The sequence below is a fragment of the Catharus ustulatus genome, chromosome Z, assembly GCF_009819885.2.
Source record: "Catharus ustulatus isolate bCatUst1 chromosome Z, bCatUst1.pri.v2, whole genome shotgun sequence".
NCBI classification, from domain to species: Eukaryota; Metazoa; Chordata; class Aves; order Passeriformes; family Turdidae; genus Catharus; species Catharus ustulatus.
Window position 1 is genome coordinate 48,747,138 of NC_046262.2, and position 17,886 is coordinate 48,765,023.

Sequence of the window (17,886 nt, forward strand, 5' to 3'; positions counted from 1 at the left end):
ATGGCTTTCAGCATTAGAAATCAGTTTGCATACTGTGTTTTTACCTGTGTAGTTCATGATAGATTTTGTCTATGTGAAGAGAACTTCTTTTAAAGCATTGGGGATATTGAACAGTCTGTGGAATAAAAAGGGATGTGTTTTCTTCGGTGAAGACATCAGGAAACCAAGCACACTTTCTACCTCCGTTTCAGCCTTTTGAAACATTTATTTTAGAAACCAAACTTTAATTTCTCGTATTCAGATTGAGTCATAGGGACATAGGTTCTTTGTAATAAAATCTGGTAGTATTGGTGTTTTATTGGTCTAGAAATAAAGAAAGTGTTCTGCTTACCAGTACTGTTAATGCTGCCTTGTGGAGTAGGGTCAGGGCCACGAGCAGCAAATTCTTGAGAATTTGCACAAGATTCAAAGGTGCATCTATGTTCATCTTTGTTCTTCTCTCTGAAGATTAAACTAGATTTCAAGTCTCCGTCCTGCAGTCTGGATTGTTGCCATTTTGTGGGACAAATGCAGCACTTGGAAAATTAAAGCCCGATCCTGTGAAATACAAGAGATCCTCACATCCAGTCAACCACAATTAGAAGCCACAGCTGATAAGCAGCTCCTAAATCAGTATGTAAACGTTTTGGTCACTGAGCTACCAGAATCAACTGATATATGGAAGTAAATGTCTAGCTTAATGGTTTCCATGTTGTGTATTTGGGGTAGAATGCACACTTAAAGGAATGTTCCTGCAAAGTCTGAAATAGGCAGGAGGTACTTTAATCCATGGGACAATGGGACATGCAAGGCATGTGACATGCCAGTGACAAGATCCTGTTTCTGAAAAAACCCTTCCTAAATGGTAATGTACGCTGTATTTCAGCATTGGACAGACAGGATTAATGCAATTCATTAATCACTAACAGAATGCATTAGGAATTACCAGGTTTGGGGATATCATTGTACTGTTTTGTTAATTTGTTTTTTTTTCTTTCAGTAAAAGCAAACAATAGCTTTAACAACTAAAACAAAATGCAGGTTAGATCCTTGCATCTTGAAGTTAAATTTTGAATAGTGTTGCAAGTGTTGGAAAAGAAAAGGAAAATCAGGTTCTCTAATACTGTATGTACTTGTTGTACTATTTTGGAAGTACTTAATAGCGCTGAAGTTAGGACAGCTCCTCTCCTTGATTAAGAAAGTCCATTAGTGTAGAGAAGTCGTGGATTTAAGGGTATAGCTATATAACTTACTTCTTCTTGAACTTTTTTCATGTCCGACATTACAGATCTGTTTTCAGCTTGCAGATGGACTTAGGCCAGCATACACCAGACTGGAGACATACGTCAAAATGCTGTTCTACAAAGCAGTGATCTGTAACACTGTAAAATACCAACTCCCAACAGTTTAATCAGTTTTATTTTTGTACAGTATTCGTATTCTTTATAAGTTATTTTGCTGTCCTGTTTTGTAAATCACATGAAATTGTAAAAAAAGGAAAAGAAAAAAAAAGTAGGCATAGGCGTTTTTGTACATATGTATATATATATTGTCCAAATAAAGAAAAAAGGAATAAAAACCCCAGATGTTATCTTGAATTTGTTTTGAATGACTGGAGTCAAGCAGTGGTCATGTAAACTAGCCTGAATGACTAAAAAAAAAAATACTGCACATTATGAAATCCACAGTTTGAGCAGTGTGTGAACCAGCTTCAAAGGTCTTAGTGTTGCTAGTCATCATTTAACTTGGGTTTCTTTCTCTGCTTTTCCAGGGTGTTTTCCCAGGCATTCCTTCTACTGATACAGAAGGGAGAGACACAACCTGTACTCAGGAAAAAGTGTCCCATCACCTGCATGCTTCAGCTCCCAAGAGATCTCTTCCCACTGCTCCATGGCTTTTGAGCTCAGAGTGGTGCTCTCCCCTCACACTATGCAGCTGCTCAGTGAGCAAATGATGCTTCAGCCTGTGCAGCCACACTGCTGCCTTGAGCTATCCATGGCTTTGGACAGTTCTCTGGTGCATGGAGATACAAAGCACCTGCTTGGCCTCTGAAAGAGGGAAAGGCAAGGTACCCTGTGCCAAAAAGCTCCCTGACGTGCATGGTCACTGGTATCACAATTACACTGCAAGCAACCACTTAAAGGAACTTAACCTGGTACATGGGCATGGTGCTAGGTTATGACTGCAAGATGAGCCCTGGACCTGAGGGAACACATAACCTTCCAGCAGTGCAGGAGGGACAAACGGTGAAAGATTGTCATCTGCAGCTCAAACAAAACTTGTTAAGTAGCTTCCAGATTTTACTCAATGCTGGAGTTTTTTCTTCTTGTGTTGGATGGCTAAAGGGCAGATTAAAAACCCCCTCAACATATTGTTTTCTTTTTTCAGCTTGTCATTGATTTTATGAATAAGGGACACAGGGTTTTGCACTGGCCTCATTCCCTTGCAATCCCCTAATAAAAGACTTTCCACAAATTTACTATTCTTCATCTTAAATATTTTAATATTTGGTTTTAGTGCTGTAATTTGAACAGCTACCAAAATCTGCCTAATGTAGAGAAGGCCTTAGAAGGATGTTTCCAACCACTGAGATGTAGTACATTGTACAGAGGGGTCTCGCCAGGAGTGGAATAAGTTTTGACTAGGAATGGGCACATCATATGAAGACTTGGGTGCATCACACAAGTGCTGGCAGTAGTGGCATGGGGAAGTGTGATCCTGCTGATTCTGAGAGCAGAACTTCTACAAGGTTGAAAGGTTTCCCTATATTTTCAATTTTCCTCTCTGCCAAGGACAAAAGAAAGGGAACATGCCACAAAATGTCTCAAAAGTGTAGTTAAATGCTTGCAGACTGGTTCAGAAAGCTGCACAAAAGGAAGGCTGGCTTTCTGAATCTGCGTGCTGGGTGACCTGGACAGCACTCACTCTTCCAGGGCTAAAGAGTCTGTGAGGTTTCATTTATGCATCAGAGCTCTGTAACCACTACTACTTTCTCAATGACTTTTGCTTTAGAAAAAGCAGGTTGAGCTCCTCATACTGCTCAGCCACATCAGAAAAATTTCTTCAGCAGTAACTTAATGCAAATGCCCAATTGTCAGAACACTGTACTAACTCAAGTATTTTTAGGGGACTCCCTTAAAGCAGAGGAAGCTTTCCCAATGACAAGAATTTTTCAGCTACCATACTTTCACTGCCATGCTCTCCTCAGCTGAGAAACTCTCTGACCCCTAAAACACCTCCTCAAACACTTCCACAGGTATTGTGGAAATCTTCCCATTTCAGAAAGAGGAGGTCTTGACTGCCATCAGCTCTAATCCTTAACAGACATTTATTTCTGTATGATTACGCACAGTATTTTTCCAGTTCTTCCATTGGTTTTTGGGGTGAGATAGACTCCCCATTGCTTTCAGCTTGTATTTTTGAAATTGCGACAACTGTTGCTGTATTTTTACTGGCTTTTGACTTCCAATTTATAAACATCCTATTACTTTTCATATCAAACCCCATCAGTCTCTGTTTCATCCTGTCTATTGCCTCTCAGGCCACATAATGCCTATGTGCACAGTGAAACACAAGGTACAAAGGAAATGGAATGTGTAAACCACAGCACAAAGGAGAATCACTGAATACATAAGGGCAGTTCACCATGACAAGACCCAAAAATGCCCTCTTTGAATTCAGAAGGCACGAAGAAAGAAACCAAAGACCACGGACAGTATCAGAGCCCTTCTATCTTTAGCTCCTGTGCTAAAAAGGTGCACAGAAAATCTTGGGACTTCCTCAATGGCTTTTTCTTTCTCTTCTGGCTAATGGGCAGGGCCAGAAGGACAGCAAGCAGGTTTCAGAAGACACAGATGTAAGGTACATTAGTGCTTCCCAGAAACACCATGTATAGAGGTGTGGGCTCTTCTGCTGTTAATGACTGCTTTGGTGGCCTTGAACAGCATTTCCAAGAAGAAAGCACATTTTGAGTGCCTATGGAAACCCATACATAACCACTTTGTCAAAAAATAAAGGAAAAAACATAGTTCTATTACTAGCCTGTGCAGTGCTGGTGGAAAATCACTGCCTCTGCTTTCCTGCATTGCATGAAATTAGCCAGGCCTTATCTAGAAGTTAAACTACATTCAACGCTTGCATCTAGTAAGTCATTATTTCTTAGGGGTATCACCTTTAAACAAACACTTCAAGGGGGACAGCCTTACTGTAAATTTATCCAAACTGAAATAAAAGATTCTTTCCAATAGAAGCTACTGAAATGATTTTTCATGAACAAACTGATTTCTGACATACTGATGCTTAGGGAATTGCATGCACACTGGCAACTCTACCATTTAAAATATATTAGCACCAAGCCAGCATATTTTATCCAGTAAAGTGTATTTTAAATACTACAAAAATTCTGACCAGGAAAGTCCTTCACGGATGGTACAGATCAGTTCAGAAAAAAACCCATAAAGCAGAATCAGATTCCTCAGCCGCTGCGGCTCAGAGAAAATTGTAAAATCGGTGGCTTTTCAAATGAACAGTCCTTTAAGCATCACTGCAGGACGACAAAGTGAGGCTGGTAGTCTTGGTGGTATCTGAAAAGTCCCTTTGTACTCCTTGAACTAATCATCTGCTTTAGATTTACAGTGTTTGCAATTCCTCAGGAAAACGAACAACAAAACTAACAAAACAACTAAAATTCCTGCAAAAAATCTCAAACCACCAAACCAACCAACAACAAAACCCCCACAAAACCTAATCATCCAAAAAAGCCTAAATTGTCTATGAAAAACCTATTTCATGAATCAAACTGAGGCAAACCACTGCTAATGGACTGCAGTTAAGGTCAAGCTGTGTAACATTCACAGTCTACAGCTTTGGTTACAAATTGGGAAGGGGGAATTGGACATCTTTCCCCTTTAAATTACATGATCCAGATTCACTTCGAACCATGTTACGTGTTACCTGTGCACTCTTCTGCTCTCTGCCCTTTTCCAAGGCTCCTTGATATCTTTTGCCACCATCTTCTGAGTTATCATCCCTTCCCTCTGTCTTGCTTCGTGCCAAATCAGCTTTGTTCACTACTATGCATGGTTCCTTATCCCCAAAGAAGTGAAATCTGTCATTCCTTCCCAAGCTAACTCGGCACATTCTCATCACCATGCTTTCCAAAGAGTTCAGTCTGTGAACAGACAACTTGCTCGTCTATGAATACATGCCAAGACATTTGCCAAGATCCCATTTAGCTCTGGGTGCAAAAATGACAGGTGTAGCATCACGTTTTGAGACCAACATACAGTCCTGTTGTGGGTTAATCCTGGGCAGCATAGGGTCACACAACCACCCTCCCCCTGTGGGATGGGTCAGAGAATCAGAATGGTAAAAGTGAGAAAACTTCTGGGTTGAGATAAAAACAGTTTAATTTGGAAAGCAAAAGCTGTGTGCATAAGGCAAAACAAGGAAGTCATCCATTATTTCACATCAACAGGCAGGTGTTCAGCTATTCCTCCAGAAAAGCAGGACTCCACCACACATAGCTGCTACTGCAGAAGACATAACTTCAAACACACCTTCTTCTTTCCCTAGCTTTCACTGTTGAGGACAAAGTCATACAGCATGACATAGCACTCCAGTCAGTTGTCCCACCTACATCTCCTCCCAGGTTCTTCTAAACTTCTTGTGCTAGCAGGCAGTGTGAGAAACAGAAAAGGCATCAATGCACTGCAAAGCACCACCCAGCAGCAGCAAAATCACCTCTATGTAATTGACAGCGTTGTAGTCACAAACCCGAAACATAACCCCATACAAACTTCCATGAAGAAAATTATCCCAGCCAAAACAAGTACAACTGTCAAGAAAACCCCATCGGCCTAGTGGGGGTAACAGATGAACAGATAAAAGACTGGGGAATTACCTCCAAAAGTAAGTGGGGAGCATATTAGTGGAGAAAAGCTGGAGGAATTTGGTGGAAAGAATAAAGATCGGAATTGGTGTCAGAGGATTGGAAAGAGCTTGGCAAGAGCTAAGCCACAGGAGAGATAGCTAGGTAGGCTGCTGTAGTGCTGCTTATCACCTCTTACTTCTGCCTCTACTGTTGCTAGTGGCCCTTATTTTTCCATGTTTTCCCTGTTGGTTTTCCACACTGCTACAGTCAAGCCTGTAAAGCTTTCAATGGCTAAAGTATCTGCTTTCTGCACTTACCTCCCCAATTCAGCTTTGACAATGGCTGAAGTTAGCACCAAAGTAAAATGAGGTTATAACTACTAGATGAGCCCCTGCTACAAAAAATTGCCCTTCACCCCAGCTATTGGAATGCGTAAAGGACACTGGATCAATGAGCCTCATAGAAGCATGGCTTTTGGCAAGTCTAGTTTGGGTGCAGTAACAGAGAAACAATCATGTGATTTTCAGATATTTAGGCAGAAACAGGTGAAGACTTCTTCTTGAGCAGAGGAGGATTTAACTCCTTTCCACGTATCATTTCTCTCACAAATTATAGTGTACTGAATCGTGGTTTTAGTCTTAATCAGCAAGGTATGGGGAAAAAATGCTTCCAGAACAAAAAGTTCTAGGAAAACTAATTTTGGACAATGTATTTTAGTGAGTCAGAAGAGAAGAAAGTAATTCTGGCTCAGTTATTTACTGAGAAGCTAGAGTGCCAAGGCTCCCCCTTCCGTTCTTCCATGATGTAGCTCTTCTGTCATACACCTCCCATCAGACACTCTGCCAATCTGTCCTGGTTTAGGAATGGTACTCCCCTATTCTTGCCCCCACAAGACTCTCCAAACCAGACACAGTTCTCCTGCTGCATTTTCCCCTCCCCCTGCACTGTGATGAAGAGGAAAACTGTAGGCACAAAAGGCAAATATTATGGGCTGAGAGAGATCAGAACTATTTATTGCAAACAGCAAGGAGATATGAAACCAAACAGCAACAGCAACAATACTAACAACAGAGGGTAAAGGAAAAGAAACCATTTAGATGGAGAAACTCCCTCAAATAGACAATTTTGAAGAATACTTTTAAAACCAAGATCTTTCCCTAGAGTGGACAGACAGGCCTGTAGCCCCAATTACAAAGATACTCTGCTGATCAAATAAACTCTGGATCACAGCCTGAGTTTCCACACTTTCTTATCTTCTGCTCAGTACTTGTGTTGGGACACTAACCATAGAAATTACTCCAGGAACTCATTTCACAGTCAGACTGACCAACACTGGCCTGCAGTAACAAGAATGTGTGTTACTCTATTGTACTTTCAGCTTATCTATCTGTTCAAAGGAAAAATTACAATACTTACCCTTTAATACCTAAAACCTTCCAGATTCCTGTATCTTGTAGTGGGTTATTTTATTTTGAGTATGCGAATATCAAAGCCTGACACACTAGTTTCACTAGCAAAGTTCATTGTCAGGATGCTGTTAAGATAAACACCCACTCAAAGCAGACATCAAGATGTTGAATTTTACTTATTTAATAGCTAACTTAATAATCAGGACTTTATTTTAGGTGTTTAACATTCTGTTGTAACCTGCATTTCCAAATGCTTAACAATTATGGCCAACATTCTATTAAAAATTTTTACAGCTTTCTGTTGAAAAGCAATTCACTGTACAAGCACTGCAATGCAGCTGACCCCTTGTAAAATCCTCCTGGGTTTAACTTACACGTCAAATCTGCAGCACTATATTCTGTATGACCAAAAATGTACCAAGTTTTACTTAGAAAAACAAACACACAAGAAATTTTATATTGCTTAGTATTACTTCTGCTAGCTCACTGTTTCAGGAAGACCTGGAATTCTTGTAGTCTCCTTGATAATAGACTTGCCAGAAACACCTTATCCTTCAAACACTACAAAATGAAATGTTACTCTATTTATTTAATAATTTTGAGAGAAAGTATTTACTCAACAATAATATATTAATAGAATCATATTATTTATATTAATTTCAGGTTTATTTTTACAAACAAACCATTTATTACAAACTATTCTTTTTCTACAGAGCATGTGAATTAGTTTTTAAAAATTTTATTTCAACAGGGAAATGTGCTAATATCCACATCTGTGGTAAAATTATTTACCAAAAGCAAATTCCAATTTTTGGAAACAAAACCCCAACTTCTAAAAAATAACAATCACAGAATAAGTCCAGGATAACCTACAAAAATTACTTGCACTTCTGATGCTGCATTAACTGACAGAATAGAAACAAAAGAGAAAATTTTTATTTAAACCTACTACTGAGAAAAGTAGGTTACTTGTTCAAAGTGATCACTATGATAAAAATGAAAAAGAAAATAATGCATTTCAAATCTATCAAACATTTGTGTAAGTTTTAAAGAACCAAAGTTCTCAATTATCAATTCTTTGAAGATTTTCCTCTTAGACAATTTCTGAATTCTTGAAAGCCAGATGTTTCAAGATATATAAAATATTTCTGTAGAAGTATCTATAGCTATACACCATTATTCACTCATCCTTGAAAGCCGCCGTTGCCGTTTCCTGAAGCGCTTCATGTTCCATTTGTACGTCTCCAGCATAAAAGGTCCATTGTAGACAAACAGCACAGTCATCTTGTCATTGTAAGGGAGATTCTGCAGGAGCTGGTGAAAAACACAGAAACCGAAGTCAGAATAGCTAGATGTTCCCCATCATCTAAAAAAGTTGAATAAGATCTACAAAAAAACCTTAGATCTCAAAAATATCACTATGCTAGTATCACAGCCTGACAAATTAAATGTATTTGTTCCTAGAAACCCCATCAAAGGGACTTATTCTTCAGCCAATTTCATGCATCACTATCGTTATCAGAAGAAAATCTTTGTATCAAATCTGTACCTTCTTGCTGCCATTGATCTCACTGCTTTTTAGTTGTATCCAGAGAATAACTCCACTCACTCCTCTGTGGGTACAGAATAATGTTTTTCCCTTTCTTCCCCACAGCAGGACAGGAGATAGTAATTGTACCCAAGTAAATCTATGTCTCTTTTTTAGCCTTGTGCTGCTCTTAGCTAAGCAATTTCCATTAGTGGAAACTAAGAACAATTAAAATTACAGTAACTTCACGATTATAAGCCGCACTGACTATAAGCCGTATCTCCGGGCATCAGCAACTTTTCACTCTTTGTCCATACATAAGCCACACCTGATTATAAGCCGCACTTTACAATACAGAGTGTAATAAAAGGTATCTATTCTATCCCCATCTGTTGAGGGTGGGGGCAGTGATCCTTATCTCCATGAGAGATATTATCTGCTAATGGGCCATCCATCGAAACCAGGCAGAGCATTGTTCTTTATCTTTTCACAACCCATCCTTCCTCCAGCCAGTCATTTTCTGCTAATGGCCCATTTAGTCCCACTGTGGGACTGATAAAATTACTTCATCCCATTGCAAGTTGCTCCAGCCAGGGGGAAGAGCCCAACATTTCTTACCAAGATAAAACAGAGGTTTTGGGACACTAAGGGAGCCCCTTTCTCCACTGGACTCCAGAGGAAAACCGGATTTCTCCACATCACCACTGGACCTCTGGAGGGAAACTGCACCTTCTGCGGGAGCACTGCTCCAACTGAATCACATCTGTCACTTCAGGAGGATGCAGCCACCATTTAATGGGACTGCTACCAACACCCTGACTGACCGACGGGGTGTCAGGTTGTACTCTGACTTTGTCAGGGTTTGGAGTTTGTTTCTTTGTAGTATTGTATTCCTATTTTAATTTCCCTAGTAAAGAACTAGTTATTCCTAATTCCCATATCTTTGCCTGAAAGGTCCTTGATTTCAAAATTGCAGTAATTTGGAGGGAGGGGGTTCACATTCTCCATTTCAAAGAGAAGCTCCTGCCTTTCTTAGCAGACACCTGTCCTCCAAACTAAAACAGCAACTTTTCGTTCTTTGTCCATATATTAGCCACACCTGATTATAAGCCGCACTTTGGGTTCGGACCAAAATTTTAGTCAAAATGATGCGGCTTATAATCGTGAAATTACACTTCGAAGTTGCACTTCTACCTTCTGGAGTAATTCTAGGCCCTGTACTATTTTTCTGAAGTGCAACAGTCAAAGTTGGATAATCGAAATCTTGCCAAACAAAAGCCCAGCAGACAGATATCATGCAAACTGTAGGTGACAAGCAGTGTTCAGGATGACATTGAACAATTTACCCGTAACTAATGCTCAACTTGTTACTTCCCTCTCCCCAGTCATTAAGGCATTTATTATGACTTACACCAGATGCTGTCTCCTACTTAATACCAGATTTTATGTTTGTCTGCACTCACATGAATCCTGTTTCCAATAAGTTACCTAACCTAAGATTATTTAGAATTCCAATCTTCCTTTACAGTAAAAACAGGATTATCTCCTAACAGTGATTTTCTGTACATTTAATAAACGTAGTCTGTTTCACAACAGATTTGTATTAAAATACCAATTCTCAAATCCACTTCTAATATTCAGTTCATCTACTCATTATGACAGTAAATCACAACTATTCAAAATACAGTATTCCTAAACAACTTTACCGCAAGCTAATTTATACCCGCTCACCTCTGCAGCTTGCTTAAAAAAACCAACTGGGTAGCTGTCAACATACTGGAATAAAGGGTAGCAGTTTTTCCTGTATCCACGGTGTACACACCTGGAACTTGGCTTAGTATAACAAACTGTTACACCTTCTGGTAGGTGATTACACACTTGCTTTCTAGTAATTGGTGACATACAGCACAGGCTCAGGAACTGCAGGTAAGCCATGAACAGTCTGGCCTTCTCAGCCTGTTCTGTGCAGCCTTGTTAATTATCCTCAAATGCAGTCCACACAAACACTCTCAGTCAATCTAACCTTTACATGATATGCTCTCTCACTCATTTTTCTTTCGACAGGCCATTGTAATTTGCCTATCACCTGCTTGTGAGGGAAGAAGGAAGGAGGCACAAAGAGTCTCTTGAGCCACCTCTTCATAACACTGTCTCTTGTTGCTGAATAGTGCTGTGACATAGTCCTTGAGCTTCCTCTTACCATGGTGTTGACTTTTTTAGTTTCTGTAAAGTTTCTTAAATTCTGATTTTTCATTTTTTATTTTGATCTTTCTGGTTAGCTCTGCATACCCAATTTTTCCCTGTCTCTATTCCTGGTAATCTGACAACAGACTCAACTTTTACAACAGACTCTGGACCCCAGACAACTCCTACAACTCCTTAAATTTGGGAAGCATTAGAGTTAGTTGAGCTATCTTTCAACATCCAAATCATTCTGATCTTTCTCTAAGTAGGAGAGTGCATGGAAAAGCTGATTCAATAAGGAGAGGAATCACAGGATGATAAAACAACAAAGAAGCAATGTGGTCAGGAAATGACCAAACTGCACAGAGGTAAGCATACTGCAAGACCAGAGGGAACAACAAGCATTACCTTCCATCCCCTTCCAGTAAGGTAAATGCCATCAGGTGGCTTTACAGAGACCCATCAATTGCTGTTTACTGAAAAAACAGGACACAACAGCCAGATTTTCTAAAATATGGTGTATAACAGGATACAGTAGCGATATCTTAATAAAAACCAGTGCACTACTGACTCTTGTCTCCCTGGTGTACAAGCAACCTTTACTGTTGCAATTTGTCTTGGATCAAGCTGAACATAACATTCGTCTCTGTTAATGGTATAGGTGAACAGCCACCCTATTACCCCTTTCAAGCCTTGGTACTGCATCACTGTATAGTAAGTCAACTACCTTTTTCTAAATTTTGACCAAAGCGTACAATTAAGCTGGTTACTCTCAGAGCATAGATCTCACCCTTTCTGAGCCTCTAAGTCTCAGATTAATACAGGAAAACTATTCAAGTAATCATGTGGGACTCTTCTAGTTCTTTTGATGTCAGCAGCACCTCCAGAATCAGCATCTGACTTGTCTGGAAGTGGGTCTCTGTTACAGTCTGAATTCTGTGTTAGCTAGAGGCATTACCTTTTACAGCTTTCTCCATGGTAACCCTATCCACTGCTTATGCCAGGATACTTCCAGTAAGGCCACAACTCCAGAGCGGGTTTCTAAAGAGATGAGCCTTGGTCTAAGTTATCTGAATTCTTGCCTGACTGTCCTTAAAATGGACAAATCTTTTCTTTAATCTGAAGTTCTTAGGTAAAAGAGGTAGGTTAGACAGTGCTTATTATTGGTGTATTATCACACAAGAACCAATTCTCCTACACTTTAAACTTCTTACTTCATTTTCTGCCACACACCTTTGGTGTAATGAGGAAGTACTGAGATGTCCTTTTTTTACAAGCAGTGTCCACAACCATTTCAAAAACTCTTCTCTCATTCAATGGATCCATTCCCTGAGAAGAAAAAAAAAGTCTGTTCTCTCCTCTATGTCATAAGCATCTGTATATAGAAAGAGTAATACCACACTATTGATTCTCACCTGATTTATTTCATCAACAACCCTGAAAGGACATCTGTTGAGTTCTTGCAGAGCCATCAGGTATAACATAGTGGAAACAGTTTTCTCACCTCCACTCTGATGATACGGAGTCAATTCATAAAGTTCAGTGCTACTGTGGAACTTGACTCTAATGCGAATTCCATACTTCTCATACTCCCCCTGTGAAAGCCAGTACCTTTTAAACTCGTTTTGTTTGTATTATAGTTTATTTTATGATAACATGCAAGCTATAGGACATTTATACAAATGTACATGGGTCTACCAGCTACTCAGGTTTAATTCAAAATCAAGATATTAATTCTGGTTCATCTATATATATATAAATTCTGTTTCATCTGTTTTGCTTCAATCTTGTCTACTTTTGCGGGCGAATTTCCAATACTATTCCCTTTCCATCACTATGATTTGTTAATTTGTGTTGAGAAAGGCTTCATATGCAGTAAGAACAACAACAGGAAAATAAAAATCTTGGATAGAAAAAGAAGAAAACAATGCTCCTATAAATGCCATTGATCAGGAAAAAAATGCCATAGGATACCATCAATTTGAACAGTGGTGTGTGTAGGTTGAGTACCAATCTGAACCTCTTCAAGTGCAAGCAGCTCAAAATCCATCAGGACAGACATTTCATATTTCAACAAGAAAATCACCCACATGGATTCCAACCCTGGCTTTTCTTTAACAGGAAAGTTAAACTGGTCAGCCAATGATGCAAGGTATCAGGATAACAGGTGTGGTTCAAAAAAATGAACCACAATGACCAAGCAATGAAATGCAATCATGGTTAAGATGAAAAAGAAATCTTCAGAGTACTCTCTATTATTCCTGAAGTTCTCTCCAGTGGCCACAGAGTTCACTCGGTTGGTCAGAGCACGATGCTAACAACACTAAAGTTGTTGGTTCAATCCCTGTATGGGCCATTTTAAGAGCTGGACTTGATGATCCTTGTGAGTTCTTCCAATGTACCGTGATTCTGTGACTTGTTCTGATTTCAACTTCATGGAAAGAGAAATAAGGCCCAGAATCTAAGGTCTCCAAACCCACTGTAATTTCAGATGTATCGGCAAAACTAAGTTTGAAAAAGTGAAAAAATACAGGCTAGTGAAACCAAATAAAAAAGATCCACGTGAAACACAGCCATGGTGGCATCAGTCAGACCTTGACTACAGCCACACTATTTTGAATGCCACTTTGTATAACTAACAGATGTTACAAAAACTGACAAAATGACGCTCAAAACTCTTTGTGGTGAATAATCAAGGAATGAGAGGGTTATCATGACCAGCAGTATGAATTCTGGCTACTAAGTGTTACCAAGGAAATGGTTCACAGAGGCTTTTGCTAGGATGTTAAGGATGGACCCAGTGAAGCATTTCACACAGTAACACAGAAACACTTAGGCTGGAAAAGGCCTCTGAGATCAGAGCCCAACCTAAGACCAAACACCAATGTGACAAATAGATCATGGCACTGAGTGCTCTGTCCAATCACTCCTTAAACACCTCCAGGGAGAGTGACTCCATCACCTCCGTCCTCAGTGCATTCCATGTTTAATCACCCTTTCTGTAAAGAAGTTCCTCCTCATATCCAGTTCTTCCTATCATCCAATTGTGACAGCAGATAGAGTCACCAAGGACATCCAGAGATCTCAAGATTCTTACAAGGCAGACTAACAGAGGCTTGAACTTCAGTGTTACAGAAATGTTTCTAATAACAAGTAATTCTACCTCAAAAGTGTCTCTCTTCACATCTACAGGTGAGACAAAAGATTCCCCTGCAGAGAACCGTAAGGAATACAAACTTGAGAATAGATTATCCACCCTTCTAGACTGTAGCCATTGATCATCCACTGAGGAAAGAAGTTTTACTCACTAGTACAGTAGTGCTGGATAACCTCTTGAAACTATTTGTGACATCTTTGCTCTAGAAAAGTGAGACCTTCCAAAGAAGAGATTCAGAAAGGCACTCCACACACCTTTTGCTTTTAAACTGCTTTACTGTTCCTTCTGTGCTCTCTCTCCCCAGCATACTTTATTTAAAAGACAGTTTTTTGTAAGATAGATCTGTCTAGCTAATTATCAAGACCTGAGAAGTCTATGTTTTAATGTTTCATATTATTAGTTTCCAGGTAAATATTTTTATGCTGTTCATATAAAGAGCCTTACCAGTCACTCTTCTGCCCTGAGTAATAACTACCACTGCTATTTTAAGAAAAGCTGCTTCAGTAATTTACAACAGCAAAAAAAGCCAGAAAAAGAAATTATTTTGTTAACTTTCACTATTGTGGAGTCTATATATTAACATATATAAGTCCTCACATCATCATTTCAGTGATCAATTTAAAACAAAATACCAAATTTCTCTCTTCTGTTCATTGCACTGAATATTTCTCCCCAAGATGCTTTAAACTCTTCACCAGAGGTAAACCCTACCTATAAAGGTTACTGAGAAGGTAACAGGATGGGCCAAATGACGGCTGCTTTCAGAACAGACAGAACGTCCCCAGATTCCAACTGAAACTACATGTAGAACCAATTAAATACAACACCTAATACTAGAAGACTTAGATGATAAGAGAGGACAAAAATTAGCTGAAACTAATCAGAACTTTAGCAGAACTAAATCATGAGTTTCAAAAAACTGAGTAACAGCTAAGTAAACACAAGGTTTCTAACCAAGCTCTATAAATTGCAGGCCTATTCCAAAAGTCAGGAGGTAAAGTCCTAGTAGTCTGGATAAAGACTCACTTGCCTTCAATCAGACTGGTAAGTCAGTTCTAGTACACCAAAAGTCCAGTGTTTTTTAAAAATAACATCTCCACATGACAACTTGTTATTTTTCTCTAGCAATACATGACCAAAACATTACGCAAGAAAATATTAATGTTATACGAAAAATAAATCATACCTCATTTTCCATGTGAAGATCAACTTCACCAACACACTGCATAGAACTAAAGAACTTACTGAACTTTCCATTAACTTGTTCAATCATCACTTTCAAGAGGCTCAGCCACTTTTCCTTGACCTAAAAGTAGACATACGCATGTAAAATCAATTTAAGAACTGAGATTTCTTTTGGAGACAGCATTTACATTGAAAAAACATCCTAATTAGGGAAGTTAACATCTCGGTCTTACTCAAAACAATTTGAAATGTTACTGTTTATTTCTGTACATACATTTCTACAATGACATAGAACTATAGTAATGATACAGAAGTGATAACTTGAGCTATTACCTGTGAAATGTTTTGCTTATAGTTATTCAACTCATTTTTCTTTCCCTCTAGATATTCTGTCAACTGCTGTATTTCTTGTGTTTGCTTATTGTACTCTTCAACAACCTGCCAGAATCAAAAAACAAGTAGTCAGCAAAACACTTGTTAATTCTAACCCTCACTGTAAAAATACCATACAGCACCAATACTGTTCAAACACAATTACACAGACTACCGCACTGCACACTAAACAAGACAGATTTCTAGCTTTAAAGCAAGGAAACGGTAAACCTTTGTTTCTCTCAGATTATTTCAACTTTTTTTTAAAGGCATGTTTTTAAAGAACCTACTTGAAATCTGAGTAGATGTAGAATCTGGCATTTACAGCACATTCTTCTTAGTGTCTAGTTTATTATACCAAGAGAGCACAGAGTGGGAAACAAGTACAATGTGGGTAGAGGGGGAGGGAAAGCAGTGAACACACCGAAGCACTGAGGCCTGTGAAACAGGAAGCCCTGGTTTTCTCTTCATTCAGAAAAGCATCAATTTCCTCCAATGTGTTTGGAAGAGTCTGAAAAGCCTGCAAGACAAAGAATTGCACATGTTACAAAGCAATACTAATGAAGGACTCACGTTTTCTTAAAAAAAAAAAATGGGTAAATCATAGACTATATTCTCACTTTTATTCAAGGTGTCACTCAAAATTCAACACAGCAAGATTCCCTTGCTATCTATTTTGGACAGAAAAAGAAGGTTGGAAGTGCTGTTACATAATTAAGATTCATAATTAGTTGCTACTCAAAGATGCAGTGTAAGACATGGACTATGCTACAGAAGGCATGCAAATGAATACTTCTAAGAACGAATACTTCTAAGAGACTGAGTCCAGTTCTTTTGTGCTGCTCCATTAGAGCAGGATGGCAGAAAAATATGGCCTCTACTTATTTCTGCAAACACAAGACCGTGGATTTCAATTGAAATTACAGATATAATTTTCTCTTCCCTATATACAAAACAAAGTGGTAATCAAAGGGTATCTCAGCACTGTTTTAAAGGTGGTTTAAAAGGCTAATGACAGTTACAGAAGTACACGTGATCCTTTACTGTGAACCTTTCTAATAAAAAAAATACACAATGTTCTTTGCAGGAAAATCTAGAAATTCAAGAGGTACGTGAAAATTTATTTTGGTACATACAACTTGAAATTCTTCTGGAAAATCTTGATTTGGACCCAATCTGCAGACCTGCCGAGCTTGTTTCATCAATTCTATGCACTTCTCATAAAGAAGTTGCTTCTTATTATCCAGTTCATGAAAACGTTGCTGTTAGAAATATTAGAAAGAAAAAAAGATAAAAGGCACTTTAAAAAAAATCACCATTTAAAAAAAAATATTATTGTGAATTTCCAGAGGTAACACTAGCACACTAGCAACAAGCCACATCTGAAGCAGAAAAAGTAGATTAAACCAGAGTATTAAAAGTATCAAAAAAATTTGATTCAACAAACTCAAAGAACTCGTTACACCTCTCTGTTCATCAAGCCAACAGATGCCAAAGTAAACTGATCGAAAGCAATTTCTTTGGACATAGCTAAATACATTGTCTCTCAGCTTAACAAGTGTGAACATAGATTCAAGAGTTATCTTCCCAAGTTTTACTGTTGTGTACCTCAGCTAAAAATAGGAGCCCTCCAGTGGTGAAAAAAATTCAGTTTTCATTTGGAAATCATACACTTAGAGAAATGCTTGTTCCAGAGTTTTAATACAGGACACAGACATTGATAGTCACTCTCATTACTTTCTGTAACTGTAACTGATCTTTATTTAATAAATAAAACAGAAGCAGTAGTAAGTGCTGTATGATCATTAGTGATCATTTAACACTCACAACAGTCAGGACTGCTGTTCTCAGCAGGTAGCAACTTAAAAAACCCTGCTCTTCCCTCCCTCTCCACCAAGCACTAAAAAATACATCTCTGCATTACAGACAAGCATTTCACAATCCCCACAAACACACTGTAAAAATATTTCTCTATACTGCATTGGTGTTTTCAGAAAGGTTGGAAAATTTTTAGAAGAGGCTTTTTTAGACCACCCCATCTACTTCTTGAAGTCTATGGCAGAGGAGGGAAATGGCATGTTGGTTGCAAGGACTGTTGCAAGAGCTGTACATATAGAATAGTAAAGGGAAGATGTCCCTCCTTTCCTTTACAGTCAGGATCTCAAGTTGTACTGAATTAGCATAAATACAACTGTACAGC

The 17,886-nt window shown here is 38.7% G+C and overlaps 1 protein-coding gene across 2 annotated transcripts in view; it reads right to left on the reverse strand.

Annotated features, from left to right (window-relative positions):
- Nucleotides 1–6,843: 6,843 nt before the first annotated feature.
- The window catches only part of SMC5 (structural maintenance of chromosomes 5), a 47,254-nt gene continuing 36,211 nt past the window's right edge, over nt 6,844–17,886 (reverse strand). For both annotated transcript variants that reach the window (XM_033084819.1, XM_033084818.1), the window contains 7 exons: nt 16,823–16,948; nt 16,111–16,206; nt 15,648–15,752; nt 15,316–15,435; nt 12,388–12,567; nt 12,206–12,301; nt 6,844–8,574 (listed from right to left, as the gene is read on the reverse strand). In XM_033084819.1, coding sequence (XP_032940710.1) covers nt 8,437–8,574; nt 12,206–12,301; nt 12,388–12,567; nt 15,316–15,435; nt 15,648–15,752; nt 16,111–16,206; nt 16,823–16,948 — 861 coding nt within the window. In that variant the 3' untranslated portion in view covers nt 6,844–8,436. The remainder of the gene's footprint in view (nt 8,575–12,205; nt 12,302–12,387; nt 12,568–15,315; nt 15,436–15,647; nt 15,753–16,110; nt 16,207–16,822; nt 16,949–17,886) is intronic.